Source organism: Heptranchias perlo, chromosome 42, assembly GCF_035084215.1.
Source record: "Heptranchias perlo isolate sHepPer1 chromosome 42, sHepPer1.hap1, whole genome shotgun sequence".
NCBI lineage: Eukaryota > Metazoa > Chordata > Chondrichthyes > Hexanchiformes > Hexanchidae > Heptranchias > Heptranchias perlo.
Window position 1 is genome coordinate 11,366,409 of NC_090366.1, and position 20,013 is coordinate 11,386,421.

Below are 20,013 nucleotides of genomic sequence, written 5' to 3' on the forward strand. Positions count from 1 at the left end.
CAGAAATCTATTAATCTCAGATTTAACTTTCACCTTTGAGCTAGCATCAACTGCTGTTTGCAGAAGAGCGTTCCAAACGTCTCCCACCTTTTGCTTGTAGAAGCATTTCCTAACTTCACTCCTGCACGTCCTGGAGACCTGTAAAAATAATTACAAATGTCTTGGCAGCCAGAAGCAATAATCCAGCCGCTAACATGTAAATCCTGCAAGGTCCCTATAAACAGCGCTTGTAGGGGGTCCTCCAGGCACTCTAAGACATGTCCAGATGGTTGGGGTTAAGACTGTGCGTTGAGTTGAGCATTAAGTCCCAAAATGGTGTGTATCACTTTAAATCAGCGTTGCACAGTGATTGAAGCCATTTTCTCCCTACTTTACATGATTCCAGCGTTCGTTATCTGCGCCTGCGCTAACTCCTATACCAAGATGGTGTCCGGCGCATGTCATGCTGGAAACGTGCGCGCGCGCGCCATTGAATGGCGGAATAGGCTAAATGGCCTACTCCTGTTCCTATGTTCTTATGCAGGGATGCAAATGATAAAGTATATTGGATGACCGATTCCTATCATTTCCCTGCCCTTTTGAACATGTTTGCCTACGGTTCAGTTGGTTTCACTCTCCCCTCTTGAGTCAGGGGTCCTGGAAGTGGTAGGGGAGAGTGGGAACCTGTGGATCCCAGTCCCCAATAATTTCCCACCCCTGCCCACTGTGTGCCCGACTGCAGTGAAAAATCCCAGACCTTTAGGAGGGGAGGAGGGATTTGTTGCAAAAGGGACTGACATTTTTAGGAGTTAATGTTTGAGACCTGGATAAAGATCCTGAGATACAGTAATGACCTTAATGAACAGACACAAAAATAAAACCCTTTTTCCTTTCCTGCCTCTCTTTGCTCAATTATTATTATTTTTGTTCAGCGACCAATCCCAACACTGCAAAAAGAGGAAAGTGAAACCAAGAAACAGACTTGGGGATTTCCAAATCCCTGACCCAACCCACAGCAAATTCAATATTTGCTGCTCCGTTCAGTAAACAGCCGTAGGTTTCATTATTGCAGGTTGTTGGGTTCGCAACAGCGCTGAGAATCCCACTCTCGTATTAAAAGAAAATGTTTGATTTCTTGCGTTTTATGTTCTCTTTTTCAAAGGAGAGCAGCGCTCACTTTCCAATTTTCGACGATCGGTAAGTTGCCTTTGATCAGGATGTGTGTTTCTAGTCCAGACACTCCGATATGTGGAAAACACATTTCACCTTGATTTCTAACTCTTTCCTCCCTTCCTGTTCTTTGGCAGTTCCCTCGAAACTCTGAGGCGCTACCTGTGCGACTACAACCCTCCCGAAGGATGTGTGAACCGTATAAATATCTTGCTCTACGGCATGGTGGGAGCTGGTAAATCAGCCGCCATTAATACATTCCTTTCAGCTCTGGATCAACATGGAACAACTACAAACTGTGTACCGACTGGGGATGATCTCAAATCTCTTACACCCCAGGTAATTCTCCATTCTGTTTGTTTTTAAATTTATTCTGGGGATGTGGGTGTCGCTGGCAAGGCTGGTATTTATTGCCCATCCCTAGTTGCCCTGAGAAGGTGGTGGTGGGCCTTCTTGAACTGCGGGTAGCGGTTTGATACCACTGAGCGGTTTGTCAGGCCACTTCAGAGGGCAGTTCAGAGTCAATCACATCAGTGTGGGGACTGGAGTCACATATAGGCCCAGACCGGGTAAGGACGGCAGGTTTCCCTCCCAAAAGGGACATTAGGGAACCAGTTGGGTTTTTACGACAATCCGACAGCTTCATGGTCACTTTTACAGATCCCAGCTTTTTATTTCCAGATTGTTTTTTAAACTGAATTTAAGTTCAAATCCTACCATGGCAGTTTGAGAACTCACAGTCTCTGGATTATTAGTCTGGGTTTCTGGATTAATAGTCCAGTAATATCACCACTACACTACTGTATCCCTAAATCTACTTATGTATATGCAATTTTAAAAATGATTTAACAGCTCAAGGCCTACAGGTTGAACGCGTTACAGTTTTGGGATCCGTCCGGTTGGAATGCACTAGATGATGCAGATCGCGGAAAGAAAGTGTTAACGATGATCCTGGAAGGAAGGGTGCCGCCAGGAACCGATGTGAGTTCCCTCAACGTCTTCACACTTTTAAGATGTACCATTTTAGAGTCTCATTAAACCCTGAAAACCCCTTGGGAATGTAAAAGGAGCAGTATTTACAGGAAAAAGCTTCCCATATGCAACGCATGGCTCAATGGGTCTCACTCTCGCCTCTGAGTCAGAAGGTTGTGGGTTCAAGTCCCCACTCCAGAGATTTGAGCAAATAATCCAGGTCGACATTCCCGTTCTTCAGAGCCCACAACCTTCTGACATCAGAGGGGAGAGTGCTACCGGCTGACAATTAAACCCAAGACTGAGGTATTGGTCCACCTGGATCTCAGTAAGATTGGTGAATGAGATGAATGGGCCTTGTCTGATTAGGACTGGGAACCCCTCCAGTAAGCATTAACCTTAGTGCTGAACAAATGTGAACATGAGTGCTGTTGGTAGCTTTTAGTATAACCAATTCACTTTCCTCAAACTTAGTTGCAGCATTTCAAACCTGATTCGGATAATCAGTATTTAGTCATTCCGGAAAATGTAATTCATGGAGTCGCATTCATCTTTAACACCGACACCATGGACAACATCAGTAAGGAATTGATGGAGCAGTTTAAGGATCTACAAACCATTGTGGCACAGAAATGTAAGTCTCTGTTTTTCTTTCTGCCTGTGCAACCTTTGTCGCTATTCAGTTTTATGTTTAACATTCATGTTTTTATCGATTGCCTCTTTTCAGATATTCAGAGAATCATGATTGGGACCAAGTTGGACCAATTAGAGATACCAAAGAAATACTATCACATCATTTATAATTACAAGCCATTACAGAACAAGGTAACGAGGGTGTTTCAATTCGTAGAATCAGGTGCATGGATATTAATGTAAATTTTATTATACATTCATTCTCGGGATACGGACATCGCTGGCACGGCCGGCATTTGTTACCCTTGAGATGGTGGTGGTGGGCTTTCTTCTTGAACTGCTGCAGTCCGTGTGGTGATGGTCCTCCCACACTTGGAGTACTGCACAGTGTTCTGGTCTCCATATTATAAAAAGGATATAGAAGCACTGGAGAAAGCGCAAAAAAGATTTACAAGGATGACACCAGAACTGAGAGATTAGAATCATCAGGAAAGACTGAACAGGCTGGGGCACTTTTCTCTCGAAAAAAGAGGTGACCTGACAGAGGTGTTTTCAATTATGAAAGGATTTGAAAGAATAGACGGAGAGAAGATGTTTCCACTTGTGGGGGAGTCCACAACTAGGGGGCCATAAATATAAGATAGTCACTAATAAATCTGATAAGGAATTCAGGAGAAACTTCTTTACCCAGAGAGTGGCAAGAATGTGGAACTCACTACCACAAGGAGTGGTTGAGGCGAATAGAATAGAGACATTTAAAGCCAAGCTGGATAAACACGAGGGAGAAAGGAATAGAAGGATATGCTGATAGGGTGAGATGAAGTAGGGAGGGAGGAGGCTCGTGTGGGGTATCAACACCGGCACAGACCAGTTGGGCTGAATGGCCTGTTTCTGTGCTGTAAAGTTTTATGTAACTTTTTTTTTTATTCGTTCATGGGATGTGGGCGTCGCTGGCAAGGCCGGCATTTATTGCCCATCCCGAATTGCCCTCGAGAAGGTGGTGGTGAGCCGCCTTCTTGAACCGCTGCAGTCCATGTGGTGACGGTTCTCCCACAGTGCTGTTAGGAAGGGAGTTCCAGGATTTTGACCCAGCGACAATGAAGGAACGGCGATATATTTCCAAGTCGGGATGGTGTGTGACTTGGAGGGGAACGTGCAGGTGGTGTTGTTCCCATGTGCCTGCTGCTCTTGTCGTTCTAGGTGGTAGAGGTCGCGAGTTTGGGAGGTGCTGTCGAAGAAGCCTTGGCGAGTTGCTGCAGTGCATCCTGTGGATGGTGCACACTGCAGCCACAGTGCGCCAGTGGTGAAGGGAGTGAATGTTTAGGGTGGTGGATGGGGTGCCAATCAAGCGGGCTGCTTTATCTTGGATGGTGTCGAGCTTCTTGAGTGTTGTTGGAGCTGCACTCATCCAGGCAAGTGGAGAGTATTCCATCACACTCCTGACTTGTGCCTTGTAGATGGTGGAAAGGCTTTGGGGAGTCAGGAGGTGAGTCACTCGCCGCAGAATACCCAGCCTCTGACCTGCTCTCGTAGCCACAGTATTTATATGGCTGGTCCAGTTCAGTTTCTGGTCAATGGTGACCCCCAGGATGTTGATGGTGGGGGATTCGGCGATGGTAATGCCGTTGAATGTCAAGGGGAGGTGGTTAGACTCTCTCTTGTTGGAGATGGTCATTGCCTGGCACTTATCTGGCGCGAATGTTACTTGCCACTTATGAGCCCAAGCCTGGATGTTGTCCAGGTCTTGCTGCATGCAGGCTCGGACTGCTTCATTATCTGAGGGGTTGCGAATGGAACTGAAAACTGTGCAGTCATCAGCGAACATCCCCATTTCTGACCTTATGATGGAGGGAAGGTCATTGATGAAGCAGCTGAAGATGGTTGGGCCTAGGACACTGCCCTGAGGAACTCCTGCAGCAATGCCCTGGGGCTGAGATGATTGGCCTCCAACAACCACTACCATCTTCCTTTGTGCTAGGTATGACTCCAGCCACTGGAGAGTTTTCCCCTTGATTCCCATTGACTTCAATTTTACTGGGGCTCCTTGGTGCCACACTCGGTCAAATGCTGCCTTGATGTCAAGGGCAGTCACTCTCACCTCACCTCTGGAATTCAGCTCTTTTGTCCATGTTTGGACCAAGGCTGTAATGAGGTCTGGAGCCGAGTGGTCCTGGCGGAACCCAAACTGAGCATCGGTGAGCAGGTTATTGGTGAGTAAGTGCTGCTTGATAGCACTGTCGACGACACCTGCCATCATTTTGCTGATGATTGAGAGTAGACTGATGGGGCGGTAATTGGCCGGATTGGATTTGTCCTGCTTTTTGTGGACAGGACATACCTGGGCAATTTTCCACATTGTCAGGTAGATGCCAGTGTTGTAGCTGTACTGGAACAGCTTGGCTAGAGGCGCAGCTAGTTCTGGAGCACAAGTCTTCAGCACTACAGCTGGGATGTTGTCGGGGCCCATAGCCTTTGTTGTATCCAGTGCACTCAGCCGTTTCTTGATATCACGTGGAGTGAATCGAATTGGCCGAAGACTGGCTTCCGTGATGGTGGGGATATCGGGAGGAGGCTGAGATGGATCATCCACTCGGCACTTCTGGCTGAAGATGGTTGCAAACGCTTCAGCCTTGTCTTTTGCACTCACGTGCTGGACTCCGCCATCATTGAGAATGGGGATGTTTACAGAGCCTCCTCCTCCAGTTAGTTGTTTAATTGTCCACCACCTTTCACGACTGGATGTGGCAGGACTGCAGAGCTTTGATCTGATCCGTTGGTTGTGGAATCGCTTAGCTCTGTCTATAACATGTTGCTTCCGCTGTTTAGCATGCATGTAGTCCTGAGTTGTAGCTTCACCAGGTTGGCACCTCATTTTTAGGTACGCCTGGTGCTGCTCCTGGCATGCTCTTCTACACTCCTCATTGAACCAGGGTTGATCCCCTGGCTTGTTGGTAATGGTAGAGTGAGAAATATGCCGGGCCATGAGGTTACAGATTGTGCTGGAATACAATTCTGCTGCTGCTGATGGCCCACAGCGCCTCATGGATGCCCAGTTTTGAGCTGCTAGATCTGTTCTGAATCTATCCCATTTAGCACGGTGGTAGTGCCACACAACACGTTGGATGGTGTCCTCAGTGCGAAGACGGGACTTCATCTCCACAAGGACTGTGCGGTGGTCACTCCTACCAATACTGTCATGGACAGATGCATTTGCGACAGGTAGATTGGTGAGGACGAGGTCAAGTAAGTTTTTCCCTCGTGTTGGTTTGCTCACCACCTGCCGCAGGCCCAGTCTAGCAGCTATGTCCTTCAGGACTCGGCCAGCTCGGTCAGTAGTGGTGCTACCGAGCCACTCTTGGTGATGGACATTGAAGTCCCCCACCCAGAGTACATTTTGTGCCCTTGCTACCCTCAGTGCTTCCTCCAAGTTGGTGCTCAACATGGAGGAGGAGGACTGATTCATCAGCTGAGGGAGGACGGTAGGTGGTAATCAGCAGGAGGTTTCCTTGCCCATGTTTGACCTGATGCCATGAGATTTCATGGGGTCCAGAGTCAATGTTGAGGACTCCCAGGGCCACTCCCTCCTGACTGTATATCACTGTAGTGCCACCTCTGGTGGGTCTGTCCTGCCGGTGGGACAGGACATACCCAGGGATGGTGATGGAAGAGTCTGGGACATTGGCTGAAAGATATGATTCTGTGAGTATGGCTATGTCAGGCTGTTGCTTGACTCGTCTGTGGGACAGCTCTCCCAATTTTGGCTCAAGTCCTCAGATGTTAGTAAGGAGGACCTTGCAGGGTCGACTGGGCTTGGTGTTTTGCCGTTGTCGTGTCCGGTGCCTCGTGGTCCGATGCCGGGTGGTCCGTCCGGTTTTATTCTTATTATGACTTTTCGTAGCGAGATTTTGCAACTGAGTGGCTTGCTGGGCCATTTCAGAGGGCAATTAAGAATCAACCACATTGCTGTGGGTCTGGAGTCACATATAGGCCAGACCGGGTAAGGGCGGCAGGCTTCCTTCCCTAAAGGACATTAGTGAACCAGATGGGTTTTTACGACAATCCGGTAGTTTCATGGCCATCATTACTGATACTAGTATTTTAATTCCAGATTTTTATTTAATTAATTGAATTTAATTAATTAATTGAATTTAAATTCGCCAGCTGCTGTGGCAGGATTTGAACTCATGACTTTGGATTTTAGTCCAGGCCTCTGGATTACTAGCCCAGTAACATAACCACTATGCTGCCGTACTCTATGAACCAATGCTGTTCGGACAGTGAGTTCCAGGATTGTGACCCAGCGATGATGAAGGAATATCAGTAATAATGGATTTTTTGATTCTCACTGGAGAATTACAGTTTTTAAATGTGACAATTTTTGTCTCGTGAATGTTGGCTGCTTTCAGTCACAGTACATGTGGGATTCAAAACCAGGTTCAATCACTGAAAATGGACCAGCTTGGTTTGATACAGTAAGCCCCAAAGTATAGACACTGGCCTGGGCTTTCTGCCCCTCCCCAGTTGATTGGGTGTGTATCTCCAGGGAGGGGGGGCAGGACTGAAGGGCCACTAAAATGCACCCCCAGCCCCCAGCTGATTTTCTGATCTCGGTGGGTGGGGGTATCATTAAATACAGGAGGCAGGGTTTAGCTGTGAGGCCTGTCACAATGAGGTAATGCAGGCAGCCAAAGAAACATACATGGCCTTCTCAAGGGTGTCAGCCTTGGCTCAGTGGGTAGCACTCCTGCCTCAGAGTCAGAAGGTTGTGGGTACAAGCCCCATTCCAGAGACTTGAGCTTAAAATCCAGGCCGACACTCTCAGTGCCGGTACTGAGGGAGTGCTGCACTGTCGGAGGTGCCGTCTTTCAGATGAGATGTTAAACTGAGTCCCTATCTGCCTTTTTGCGTGGATGTAAAAGATCCCACGGCCACTATTGGAAGAAGAGCAGGGGGAGTTCTCCTGACTGCCTTGGGTCACTGTTTAATCCCTCAACGAACATCACTAAAAAACAGATGATTTTCCCTCCCCACTGTGCGGATATTTTGGAGGTTCTGGAGCAGGGAAGTGGCCGCCCCGTGTCTGTCTCCTTGAACACGGCAGCCAATTTGCACACAGCAAGATCCCACAAACAGCAATGAGGTCATCTGTACTTTTTTAAAAAGTGAATTTTGGTTCAGATTTGTGATGTAGAATATATAATCACCATGACTAGTTTATAATTACATTTTAAAACCTGTGTCTCTCCTCTTTCTCTTAGTTTGCAAAGTTCTCAAGCAGTACCGGGATGGACAAGAACCAAATGTTTATCATTTCGAATGAGTTGAAAGGCGTTAACATCGAGCGGACCAAATGCATTCTCGCTTTGTACGCACTGGAAAATATGGTCAGAAACATTGACAAATACTTCAAAGTGGCACAGTAATGGGCAAACCTAACTGTATAACCTTAACTGTGTAACAAATCCTATTTCTGTCTCATGTAGTTGACTTTAGTCCACTTTAAAAGTCCCAACCTGAAAATCCATTATCCTCTAATTTGTGTTTTAAAAGTAGAGAGTCAGTTTAGGGGTGGTTGGTACGTGAGGGTCCGATGTATCTGTTCTATGCACGTTTACAGCAGGTGCAGTCAAAGAATCACACAGCACAGAAGGAGGCCATTCGTCCCATCATGCCTATGCCAACTCTTTGAAAGTGCTATCCAATTAGTCCCACTCCCCTGCCCTTTCCCCATGGCCCTGCAAATTTCTCCATTTCAAGTATTTATCTAATCCCTTTTTGAAAGTTATTATTGAATCTGCTCCCACCGCCCTTTCAGGCAGCGCATTCCAGATCATCACAACTCACTGCGTAAAAAACATTCTCATCTCCACCCACTGGCTTTTTTGCAAATTGTGACCTCTGGTTACCGACCCTCCTGCCAGTGGAAACAGTGGGTTCTGGGTGGTCTGTTTATGAATATATAGCATTGCTGTCTAATTAATTGGCAGATCATGTGGTTTAGCTCTTAGTTTAAGTAGTTTAATAATTCCAATTAGTTCCTGAAGCACGACGTTTAACTGCAGCAACAGAATGTATTGCAGGACTGTTAGTTACAAAACAAAGCTCCAGGGTCACAACCTGTGAGATTACCCTTTAAAAAGAGTTCATAACGTGGGCAAGTATCATGAGGGTACTTGGATATCTTTGAGCAATCCATCATCTCATGCTATCGTAATGGACGGTGCTGAGAAAGGGGTAGATTTGTCAAAGTGTCACCAAGGAGGGAATCACTGGGCCTGTCCAGAAGAGATAACGAGACAGGAACTTACTAATTGTGGGTTCAGTACTTATGAAAATTGTTCATTTGTCCATTTTGCCTGTTAACAACCAGTCCTTTTTACAATACGCCCTTGTGGGACAAACGTATTACATCGCCACAGCGGCTATGAACTATAACAAAGGATGGAAACAGTGCCCTCTGGAAGGACACAATGTGGCCATTAACAACGTGACCTCAGACCTGGTTGTCGGTGGACAAGTTCTGCCTAAGCCAATAATGAGGATGGTAATAAACGAAAACCTCACAGTCCAACGTACCGATATAGACCAAGATCTGCGGAAATATGTTCCTACCAAACTACCACCCATTCTGCACCTGACTGCAGATTGGACGCAAAAAGCGGAGGAAGCCAATGAGATAATTCATCAATGGACTAAACACACTAAAATAATTAGAAACGCATGCTGAAAAAGCAGATGAACTGCTACGGGACCCCGGGTTCTGGGATAAGTTTTGGCATTGGGGATCTAATGTTCAAATACATCCATGGGTCAGGATTTTATCACATGCTGCTGTAGTTGTGATTTTATGTGCATTAGTGCTTGTCATATTTAATGTATATCAGCTTAGAAGGTGGAAAAATGAAATTTTGTAACGATTGAATGTTAGTGCTATAATGAAACAGAGGAAGTGATTATCAATATAAAGACACTGTGTGAAGTATACTTTATATACGCTTCTCTTTAATATTTTTCTATAACCATATGATATCGCGGATGTAACGTGCCCACTGGGGGACAACGACAACCTCAGGAGTGGTACACAGAAAGGGAGAATAATGATCCTAAGATAAGCATCTTTGGATCAAAAGGGGGGAGATATTGGCCAGGGGCTGTAGTAACCTGAGACGTCAGCTGCTGATACACACAGGCAGGAATGACTTTTGAACTAAAGTAACCTGAGTTCAGTCCTGGCCTTGGCTGGCTGGAACCAGTTTGAATTAACCAAGTTTTGTGAAAGACAAAGGAAATGTGAGAAGACACAAGTCCTTATTTAGAAAAGGAGTAATGAGGTAATGCTACCTAAGTCCTTGGGACAGAGCCAATGAGGAGAAGACCCAGGCAAAAGTGAGCAGGCCTAAACCAAAGGGAGAGAGACAGCACAGCGTGAAGAGATAAGATTCGGAATAAGAATGAAGGATCTGGGGCGTGGAGCCAGAGTGAAGACTCCGGAGACCAACCATCGCAGAAGTGGAAGACCCTTCGTCAGGGACGTAGAGAGAGAGAGAGGACGGAACGTCTGGCCAGCATCAGCTCTCCTTTTCGGGTATTATCCTTTATATTCAGTGACCGCTCAGGGAGGGAGTGTCAGAGAAACCTAGTGGGTGTGCGTTTAGATCTTAGTTTGGGTATAAAACTGTATACCCTGGTGTAAACTGCATGCCTATATCTAACCAGACATATAAGCCATATGTATTTGATCGAACGGTGTGAATAAAGTGAATTGAGAGTTAAGAGAGAATTGACTCTTCTCCTCTTTGTACTAAGCCAGTAACCGTAACTGGTGACCTCCGGTCAACAGTTTGTTCTGTAACTTTCCCCTGGTAGAATTATTTTTTAATTATTTCATTATATGACCATGACACTAACTGGATTTAATATGAGAAATATACTGTGGAATCTAAAATTTTATTTTATTTTACTTTCCAAATAAAGCCTGACCTCAGGTGTACTACAGCTGGAGTGATGTGTGTGGAGAGTTTCATTAGAGGATTCGGAGCAAAAAACAGACTATTCAAACACATCCTAACTCCATAAAAAAACCTACTGCTCTCTGTCCCCCACGGTCTCTCTCCGCTCTTTTCTTTCCTTCTGGGTCCAAGAAGCCGAATGGAACGGAGTGGCAGATGGAACATAGGAACAGGAGGAGGCCATTCAGCCCCTCGAGCCTGCTCCGCCATTCAATTAGATCATGGCTGATCTGTATCTTATCTCCATCTACCCGCCTTGGTTCCGTAACCCTTAATACCCTTGCCTATCTGTCAATCTCAGTTTTGAAACTTTCAATTGACCCCCAGCCTCAACAGTTAACAGCACAAATAACTACGTATGGGTATGATCTTGTGGCCATTACAGAAACATGGCTGCAGGGTGACAACGACTGGGAATTAAATATGCCAGGGTATTTAACAATCAGGAAGGACAGGCAGGAAGGAAGGGGAGGTGGGGTGGCTATGTTAATAAAGGAAGAAATCACTGTAATACAGAGAAATGATATTGGGACAAAGGATCAGGATAATGAAACAGTTTGGGTAGAGATAAGGAATAATAAGGGGAAAAAAACACTAGTGGGCGTAGTATATAGGCCTCCTAATAGTTGCAACTCTGCTGGAAGAAGTATTAATCAGGAAATAGTCAGGGCATGTAATAAGGGACTATAATTGTGGGGGATTTTAACTATCATATTAACTGGACAAATCAAATTGGGCAGGGCAGCCTTGAGGAAGAGTTTATTGAGTGTATTAGGGATGGATTTCTTGAGCAGTATGTAACTGATCCTACAAGGGGGCAAGCAACCTTGGACCTGGTCCTGTGTAATGAGCCAGGATTAATTAATAATGTCCTAGTTAAGGATCCCCTGGGAATGAGTGACCATAACATGGTTACATTCCATATCCAATTAGAGGGTGAGAAGGTTGGTTCTCAAACCAGCGTACTGAGCTTGAATAAAGGAGACTATGATGGTATGAGAGCGGAATTGATTAAAGTGGACTGGGAAAATAGATTAAAGGGTAAGACGGTACATGAGCAGTGGTGTTCATTTAAGGAGTTATTTTACAACTTTCAAAAAATATATATTCCACTGAGGAAAAAAGGGTGTAAAAGAAATGACAGCCATCCGTGGCTAAGTAAAGAAATTAAGGATAGTATCCGACTAAAAACAAGGACATATAAGGTAGCCAAACTTAGTGGGAGGATAGAAGATTGGGAAGTCTTCAAAAGACAGCAAAAAGTAACTAAAGGATTGATTAAGAAAGGGAAGATAGATTATGAAAATAAATTAGCAAAAAATATAAAAACAGACAGCAAGAGTTTCTACAGTTATATAAAAAGAAAAAGGGTGGCTCAGGCAAACGTAGGTCCCTTAGAGGATGAGACCGGGAAATTAATGGTGGGAAACATGGAGATGGCAAAAATGCTGAACAAATATTTTGTTTCAGTCTTTATGGTAGAGGACACTAAGAATATCCCAACACTGGACAAACAGGGGGCTCTAGGGGGGGAGGAGCTAAATACGATTAAAATCACTAAGGAATTGGTACTCATTAAATTAATGGGACTCAAGGCGGATAAATCCCCTGGACCTGATGGCTTACATCCTAGGGTCTTGAGGGAAGTGGCAGTAGGGATTGTGGATGCTTTGGTAATAATTTTCCAAAATTCTCTGGACTCGGTAAAGGTCCTGGCAGATTGGAAAACTGCTAATGTAACACCCTTATTTAAAAAGGGTAGTAGGCAGAAGGCTGGAAATTATAGACCAGTTAGCCTAACATCTGTGGTGGGTAAAATTTTGGAGTCTATTATTAAGGAGACAGTCGCGGAACATTTGGATAAGCATAATTTAATAGGACAAAGTCAGCATGGCTTTACGAAGGGGAAGTCATGTCTGACAAATTTGCTTGAGTTCTTCGAGGACATAACGTACAGGGTGGATAAAGGGGAGCCAGTGGACGTAGTGTATTTAGACTTCCAGAAGGCATTCGACAAGGTGCCACATAAAAGATTATTGCTCAAGATAAAGAATCACTGGATTGGGGGTAATATTCTGGCATGGGTGGAGGATTGGTTATCTAACAGGAAGCAGAGAGTTGGGATAAATGGTTCATTCTCGGACTGGCAACCAGCAGCCAGTGGTGTTCCGCAGGGGTCGGTGCTGGGTCCCCAACTCTTTACAATCTATATTAACGATTTGGAGGAGGGGACCGAGTGTAACATATCAAAGTTTGCAGATGATACAAAGGTGGGAGGGAAAGTAGAGAGTGAGGAGGACATAAAAAACCTACAAGGGGATATAGACAGGCTGGGTGAGTGGGCGGAGATTTGGCAGATGCAATGCAATGTTGGAAAATGTGAGGTTATGCACTTTGGCAGGAAAAATCAGAGAGCAAGTTATTATCTTAATGGCGAGAAACTGGAAAGTACTGCAGTACAAAGGGATCTGGGGGCCCTAGTGCAAGAAAATCAAAAAGTTAGTATGCAGGTGCAGCAGGTGATCAAGAAGGCCAACGGAATGTTGGCTTTTATTGCTAGGGGAATAGAATATAAAAACAGGGAGGTATTGCTGCAGTTATATAAGGTATTGGTGAGACCGCACCTGGAATACTGCATACAGTTTTGGTGTCCATACTTAAGAAAAGACATACTTGCTCTCGAGGCAGGACAAAGAAGGTTCACTCGGTTAATCCCGGGGATGAGGGGGTGGACATATGAGGAGAGGTTGAGTAGATTGGGACTCTACTCATTGGAGTTCAGAAGAATGAGAGGCGATCTTATTGAAACATATAAGATTGTGAAGGGGCTTGATCGGGTGGATGCGGTAAGGATGTTCCCAAGGATGGGTGAAACTAGAACTAGGGGGCATAATCTTAGAATAAGGGGCTGCTCTTTCAATACTGAGATGAGGAGAAACTTCTTCACTCAAAGGGTAGTAGGTCTGTGGAATTTGCTGCCCCAGGAAGCTGTGGAAGCTACATCATTAAATAAATTTAAAACAGAAATAGACAGTTTCCTAGAAGTAAAGGGAATTAGGGGTTACAGGGAGCAGGCAGGAAATTGGACATGAATTTATATTTGAGGTTAGGATCAGATCAGCCATGATCTTATTGAATGGCAGAGCAGGCTCGAGGGGCCGATTGGCCTACTCCTGCTCCTATTTCTTATGTTCTTATAACAGCTCTTTGGGGGAGAGAGTTCCAGATTCCCACTCCCCTTTGTGTGAAGAAGTTGCTTCCTGACATCACCCCTGAACGGCCTGGCTCTAATTTTAAGGTTATGCCCCCTTGTTCTGGACTCCCCCCACCAGAAGAAGTATTTTCTCTCTACCTACCCTATTAAATCCTTTAATCATCTTAAACACCTCAATTAGATCACCCCTTAATCTTCTATATTCAAGGGAGTACAAGCCTAGTCTATGAAACCTGGTATCATTCTGGTGAATCTCCATGGCACCCCCTCCAAGGCCAATATATCCTTCCTGGGGATCAGGTCCAGGGGATTTGTTGGCTTTTAGTCCCATTAATTTCTCCTGTACTTTTTCTTCACTAATATTAATTACTTTAATTTCCTCACTCTGGTTAGACCCTTGGTTCCTCACTATTTCTGGTGTGTTTTTGTGTCTTCTGTTGTGAAGACAAATGCAAAATATTTGTTTAACGTCTCTGTCATTTCCTGATTCCCCATTATAATTTCTCCTGCCTCAGCCTCTAAGGGACCAATGTTTACTTTTGCTACTCTCAGCCTTTTTACATAATTGTGGAAGCTCTTACAATTGGTTTTTATATTTCTTGATAGCTTACTCTCATATTCTATTTTCTCCCTCTTCATCAATTTTTTGGTCATCCTTTGCTGGTTTCTAAAACTCTCCCAATCCTCAGGCTTACTACTCTTCTTGGCAACATTGTAAGAACATAAGAAATAGGAGCAGGAGTAGGCCATACGGCCCCTCGAGCCTGCTCCGCCGTTCAATCAGATCATGGCTGATCTTCAACCTCAACTCCACTTTCCCGCCCGATCCCCATATCCCTTGATTCCCCTGGAGTCCAAAAATCTATCAATCTCAGTCTTGAATATACTCAATGACTGAGCATCCACAGCCCTCTGGAGTAGAGAATTCCAAATATTCACCACCCTCTGAGTGAAGAAATTCCTCCTCATCTCAGTCTTAAATGGCCGACCCCTTATCCTGCGACTATGCCCCCTAGTTCTAGACTCTCCAGCCAGGGGAAACAATCTCTCAGCATCTACCCTGTCAAGCCCTCTTAGAATTTTGTTTCAATTAGATCACCTCTCATTTTTCTAAACTCCAGAGAGTATAGGCCCATTCTCCTCAACCTCTCCTCATAGGAAAACCTTTTCATCCCAGGAATTAATCTAGTGACCCTTCGCTGCACCGCCTCTAAGGCAAGTATATCATTCCTTAGATAAGGAGACCAAAACTGTACACAGTACTCCAGGTGAGGTCTCACCAAAGCCCTGGACAATTGTAGTGAGACTTCCTTACTTTTGTACTCCAACCCCCTTGCAATAAAGGCCAACATGCCATTTGCTTTCCTAATTACTTGCTGTACCCGTGTGCTAACTTTTTGTGTTTCTTGTACAAGGACACCTAAGTTTTTCTGAACACCAACATTTAATAGTTTCTCACCATTTAAAAAAAATTCTATTTTTCTATTCTGGGAGGGAGAGGGAGAGGGACGGGAAGGAGAGGTGGGAGAGCGAGGGAGGGGGAGTGAAGGAAGGGAGAGGGAGAGGGGGTGGGAGTGAGCCAAAGGAGAGAGGGGAAGGAGAGGAGGAAGGGAGAGGAAGAGGGGGGAATGGAGAGGAGGGAGCGAGAGGGGGAGGGGGAAGGAGAGAAGTGAGCGAGAGGGGGAGGGGAAGAGAGGGAGGGAGAGGGGGAGGAAGGAGAGGAGGGAGGGAGAGGGATGCGGGAATGAAAGGAGGAAGGGAGAGAGAAAAGGGGTAAGGAGAGGAGGAAGGAGAGGAGTGAGGGAGAGGGAGGAGGAAGGAGAGGAGTGATGGAGAGGGGGGAAGGTGAAGGGAGAGGGGCAGGAGAGGAGAGAGGGAGAGGGAGTGGGGGAAGGAGAGGATGGAGGGTGAGGGAGAGGGGGGAAGGAGAGTGAGAAGGAGGGAGAGGGGGAGGGAGAGGAGAGAGGGAGAGGACGGGGGGAAGGAGAGTGGGAAGGAGGGAGAGGGGGAGGGAGAGGAGAGAGGGAGAGGGGGAAAGGAGAGGAGGGAGGGAGAGGGAGAGGGGGAAGGAGAGGAGGAAGGGAGAGGGAGTGGGGGAAGGAGAGGATGGAGGTAGAGGGAGAGGGGTTATGGAGAAGAGGGGGAGAGGGAGACGGGTAAGGAGAGTAGGGAGGAAGAGTAGGGATGGAGAGGGGGGATGTAGAGGAAGGTGGGAGAGGGGGGATGGAGAGGAACGAGGGATGGGGTGAGAAGGGAGGGATGGGGTGAGGAGGGAGGGAGAGGAGGGAGGGAGAGACAGAGGGGAGAGAGAGAGGAGTGAGGGAAAGGGAGAGTGGGGAAGGGAAGAAGGGAGGGAAAGGGTGGGTGGGGAAGGAGAGGAGAGGGGGATGAGGAGAGGGTGGGAGAGGGAGAGTTTCTGGAGGAGGGAGAAGGGAAGGGGGGAATGAGAGGAAGGAGGGAGGGGGTGAAGGAGAGGAAGGAAGGAGAGTGGGGGATGGAGAGGATGGAAGGAGAGTGAGGGTGGTGGAGAGTAGCAAGGAGGGGGGAAGGAAAGGACGGGGAAAGGAGAGGAGGGCAAGGAGGGAGATGGAGAGGGAGAAGGAGGGGAGGGAGAGGGGGAAGGAGAGGAGGGAGGCAGACGGGTTAAGGAGAGGAGAAAGGGAGAGGAGGGGAAGGGGAGGAGGGAGAGAGAGGGATGGGGGAAGGAGAGGAGAGAGGGATGGGGGAAGGAGAGGAGGGAGGGATGGGGGAAGTAGAGGAGGGAGGGAAAGGTAGAGTGGGGAGAGAAGAGCAGAGGAATGGAGATGGAGAGTGGGGAAGGAGAGGAGGAGGGAGAGAGGGAGGGTGCAGGTGAGGAGGGAGGGAGATCGAGAAGGGGAGGGAGAGGAGGGTGGGAGAGGGAGAGTGGGGAAGGAGGGCGAGGGAGAGGAGGGGTGGGAGGGGGCGAGGGAGGGATGGAATGGAGGAGAGGAGGAGAGCAAGAGGGGGAGGGGAGGGCTGGAAGGAGAGGATAGGAGGGAGATGGAGAGGAGGGAGGGAGAGGAGAGAGAGGGAGAGGGGGATGGATGGAGGGAGGGGAGGCAGAGGGACGGAGGGAGGGAGAGAGAGGAGGTGGAGGGAGGGGGAGGGATAGTGAGTGGGTGGAGGGAGTGAGAGTAGGTGAGGGAGGGAAGGAGGAGAGAGAGTCAGAGGGAGAGGGGGAGGGATAGGAGAGAGGGAGCAGGGTCAAGGAGGGCAGGGAGATGGAGAGGAGGGAGGGAGGGATGGGGTGAGGAGGGAGGATGGAGGAAGGAGAGGAAGGAGGGAGATGGTGGATTTCGGGGATGGAGGGAGGGGGAAGGAGAGGAGGGAGAGGGAGAAGGGGAAGTCGAGGGGGAGGGAGGGCGTAAGGGGAGGAGGGAGAGGAAGATGGGTGGAAGGTGAGGAGGGAGGGAGCAGGGAGAGGATTCAGAGGAGGGAGGGAGGGGAAGAGGGAGGATGGAGAGGAGGGGAGGGGTGGAGGAGAGGATGGAGGAAGAGGGAGGTGGAGATGGGGAATGGAGAGGGAGGGGGAGGAGGGCGGGAGAGGGAGTAGGGAGAGAGAGGAGGGAGGAGAGGATGAAGACGGGGCATGGAGAGGAGGGAGGGAGAGGGGGGAAGGAGAGGAGTGAGGGAGGGGGGGCAGGAGAGTACAGAGGAGAGGGAGTGGCGGGGCATGGATAAGATGGAGGGAGAGGGGGAAAGGACAGGAAGGAGGAGGGAGGGAGAGGGGGAAGGAGAGGAGGGAGGGAGAGGGGGAGGGAGGGAGAGGGGGAAGGAGAGGAGGGAGAGGGAGAGGGGTGCAGGTGAAGAGGGAGAGGGAGAGGGGTGCAGGTGAAGAGGGAGAGGGAGAGGGGTGCAGGTGAAGAGGGAGAGGGAGAGGGGTGCAGGTGAGGAGGGAAGTAGAGCGAGACCGGGGAGGGAGAGGGGTGAGAGAGGGATGGAGTGAACAAGAGGAGCAGAGGGAGAGGGGAAGGGAGGGAGAGAAGGAAGGAGAGGAGAGGAGGGTAGGGAGGGAGAGGGAGAGAGGTTGAGGGAGAGGAGGGAGAGTGGGAGAGGAGGGAGAGGGAGGGGAAGGGGTTGAAGGGAGCGGAGGCAGAGGGAGAAGGACGGAGGGAGGGAGAGGAGGGGGAGTGAGGGGGAGGGAAGGAGAGTGGGCGGAGGGAGTGAGAGGAGGGGGAGAGAGGGAGGGAGGGAAGGAGGGGAGGGAGAGGACGAGGAGGGAGGAAGTGCGGAGGGATAGGAGAGAGGGAGAATGGGCAAGGAAGGCAGGGCGATGGAGAGGAGGGAGGGAGAGGACGGAGGATGAGTGAGAGGGGGAAGGAGAGAAGGGAGGGAGGGGGGAGTTAGAGGAGGGAGTGTGTGGGAAAGGAGGGGCAGTAGACGGAGAGGGGAGGGAGAGGAGGGAGGGAGTGGAGGGAGAGGAGGGAGGGAGAGTGGGGAAGGAGAGGAGGGAGGGAGAGGTTGAGGGGGAGGAGAGGAGGGAGGGAGATGGGGAAGGAGGGGAGTGAGAGGGAGGTGGAACGAGAGGAGGGAGCAAGAGGGAGTGGAGAGAGGGGGAGGAGGGAGCGAGAGGGAGAGGCGAAGGAGAGGAGTGAGGCAGAGGGAGATGGGAAAGGAGAGGAGGGAGATGGGAAAGGAGAGGAGGGAGGGAGAGGGAGAGGAGGTAGAGGGAGAGGTAGAGGAAGGAAGGAAAGGAGGGAGAGAGATTGTGGAAGGAGGGGAGGGAGGGGGAGTTAGAGGAGGGAGAGGGAGAAGGTGGAAGGACAGGGGGAAGGAAGAGGAAAGGAGAGGAGAGAAAGGGAGAATGCTAGAAGGAGAGGAGGGAGTGAAGGAGAGGATGGAGAGGGAGGGGGAGAGGGAGATGGGGGATGGAGAGGAGGGAGGGTGAGGGAGGGGTGGAAGGCGAGAAAGGAGAGAGAGGTGTAGGGGGTAAGAGAGGAGGGAGAGGGAGGGGGTGAGTTAGAGGAGGGAGATGGGAGAGGGGGAAGGAGAGGAGGGAGCGGGGAGATAGAGGAGGGAGGGTGTGGGAGAGGAGGGGAGGGAGAGGGGGAAGGAGAGGAGGGAGGGAGATGGGTCAAGGAGAGGGAGAGGTGAGAGGGAGAGGAGGGAGGGAGATTGGGAAGGAGGGGAGGGTGTGAGAGGATGGAGCGAGTGGAGGTAAGGAGAGGTTGAGGGGTAGAAGGAGAGGAGGGGGAGAGAGGGAGTGGAGGGAGGGAGTGGGGAGGAGGGAGCGAGAGGGAGAGGCGAAGGAGAGGAATGAGGCAGAGGGAGATGGGAAAGGAAAGGAGGGAGAGAGAGGGAGAGGAGGTAGGGGGAGAGGTAGAGGGAGGGAGGATGGAAAGGAGGGAGAGAGATGGTGGAAGGAGGGGAGGGAGGGGGAGGCAGAGGAGGGTGAGGGAGAAGAAGGTGGAAGGACAGGGGGAAGGAGGGGGGAAGGAGAGGAGGGAGAGGGAGAGGGAGAGCGGTGAAAGGAGAGGAGAGGTGCGGAGTGGGTGAATGAGAGGATGGAGGGGGAAGGAGGGGAGAGGGAGGTGGGGATGGAGTGGAGGGAGGGTGATGGAGGGGTGTAAGATGAGGAGGGAGGGAGAGGTGTTGGGGTATGAGAGGAGGGAGAGGGAGGGGGTGAGTAAGAGGAGAGAGAGGGAGTAGGGAGGGAGGGAGAGGGGGAAGGAGAGGAAGGATGGAGAGTCGGGAGTGGTGGAGGGAGTAGGAGGTGGAAGGAGAGGAGGGAGGGAGAGGGGAGCAGGTGAGGAGGGATGCAGAGCGAGAGGGGGGATGGAGAGGAGGGAGGGAGAGAGGGGGAAGGAGGGCAAGGGAGAGGAGGGGTGTGAGAGGGGTGAGGGAGGGATGGAGTGAAGGAGAGGAGAGGGCCAGGGAGAGGATGAAGGGAGAGGGAGAAAGGGTGAAGCAGAGGATGAAGTGGAGGGAGAGGCAGAGGAGGGAGCGAGAGGGAGAGGAGGATGAGGGAGAGTGGGAGGGATGGAGGGAGATGAGGCAGAGGGAGTGGTTCCGAGG

General features: G+C 49.1%; 1 protein-coding gene and 1 long non-coding RNA gene across 2 annotated transcripts in view; one reads left to right on the forward strand and one right to left on the reverse strand.

The window, feature by feature from the left end:
- Positions 1-20,013, reverse strand: part of LOC137306196 (uncharacterized) — a 109,546-nt gene that overhangs the window by 10,017 nt on the left and 79,516 nt on the right. The window contains exon 3 of the long non-coding RNA XR_010958837.1: positions 34-138. This is a non-coding gene — a long non-coding RNA (uncharacterized lncRNA). The remainder of the gene's footprint in view (positions 1-33; positions 139-20,013) is intronic.
- Positions 966-10,534, forward strand: LOC137306191 (interferon-induced protein 44-like). Its single transcript, XM_067975278.1, has 6 exons — positions 966-1,176; positions 1,287-1,488; positions 2,002-2,130; positions 2,596-2,755; positions 2,849-2,946; positions 8,013-10,534. Exons 1-6 carry the CDS (start codon positions 1,103-1,105, stop codon positions 8,175-8,177), a joined length of 828 nt encoding a protein of 275 aa, XP_067831379.1. The 5' UTR covers positions 966-1,102; the 3' UTR covers positions 8,178-10,534.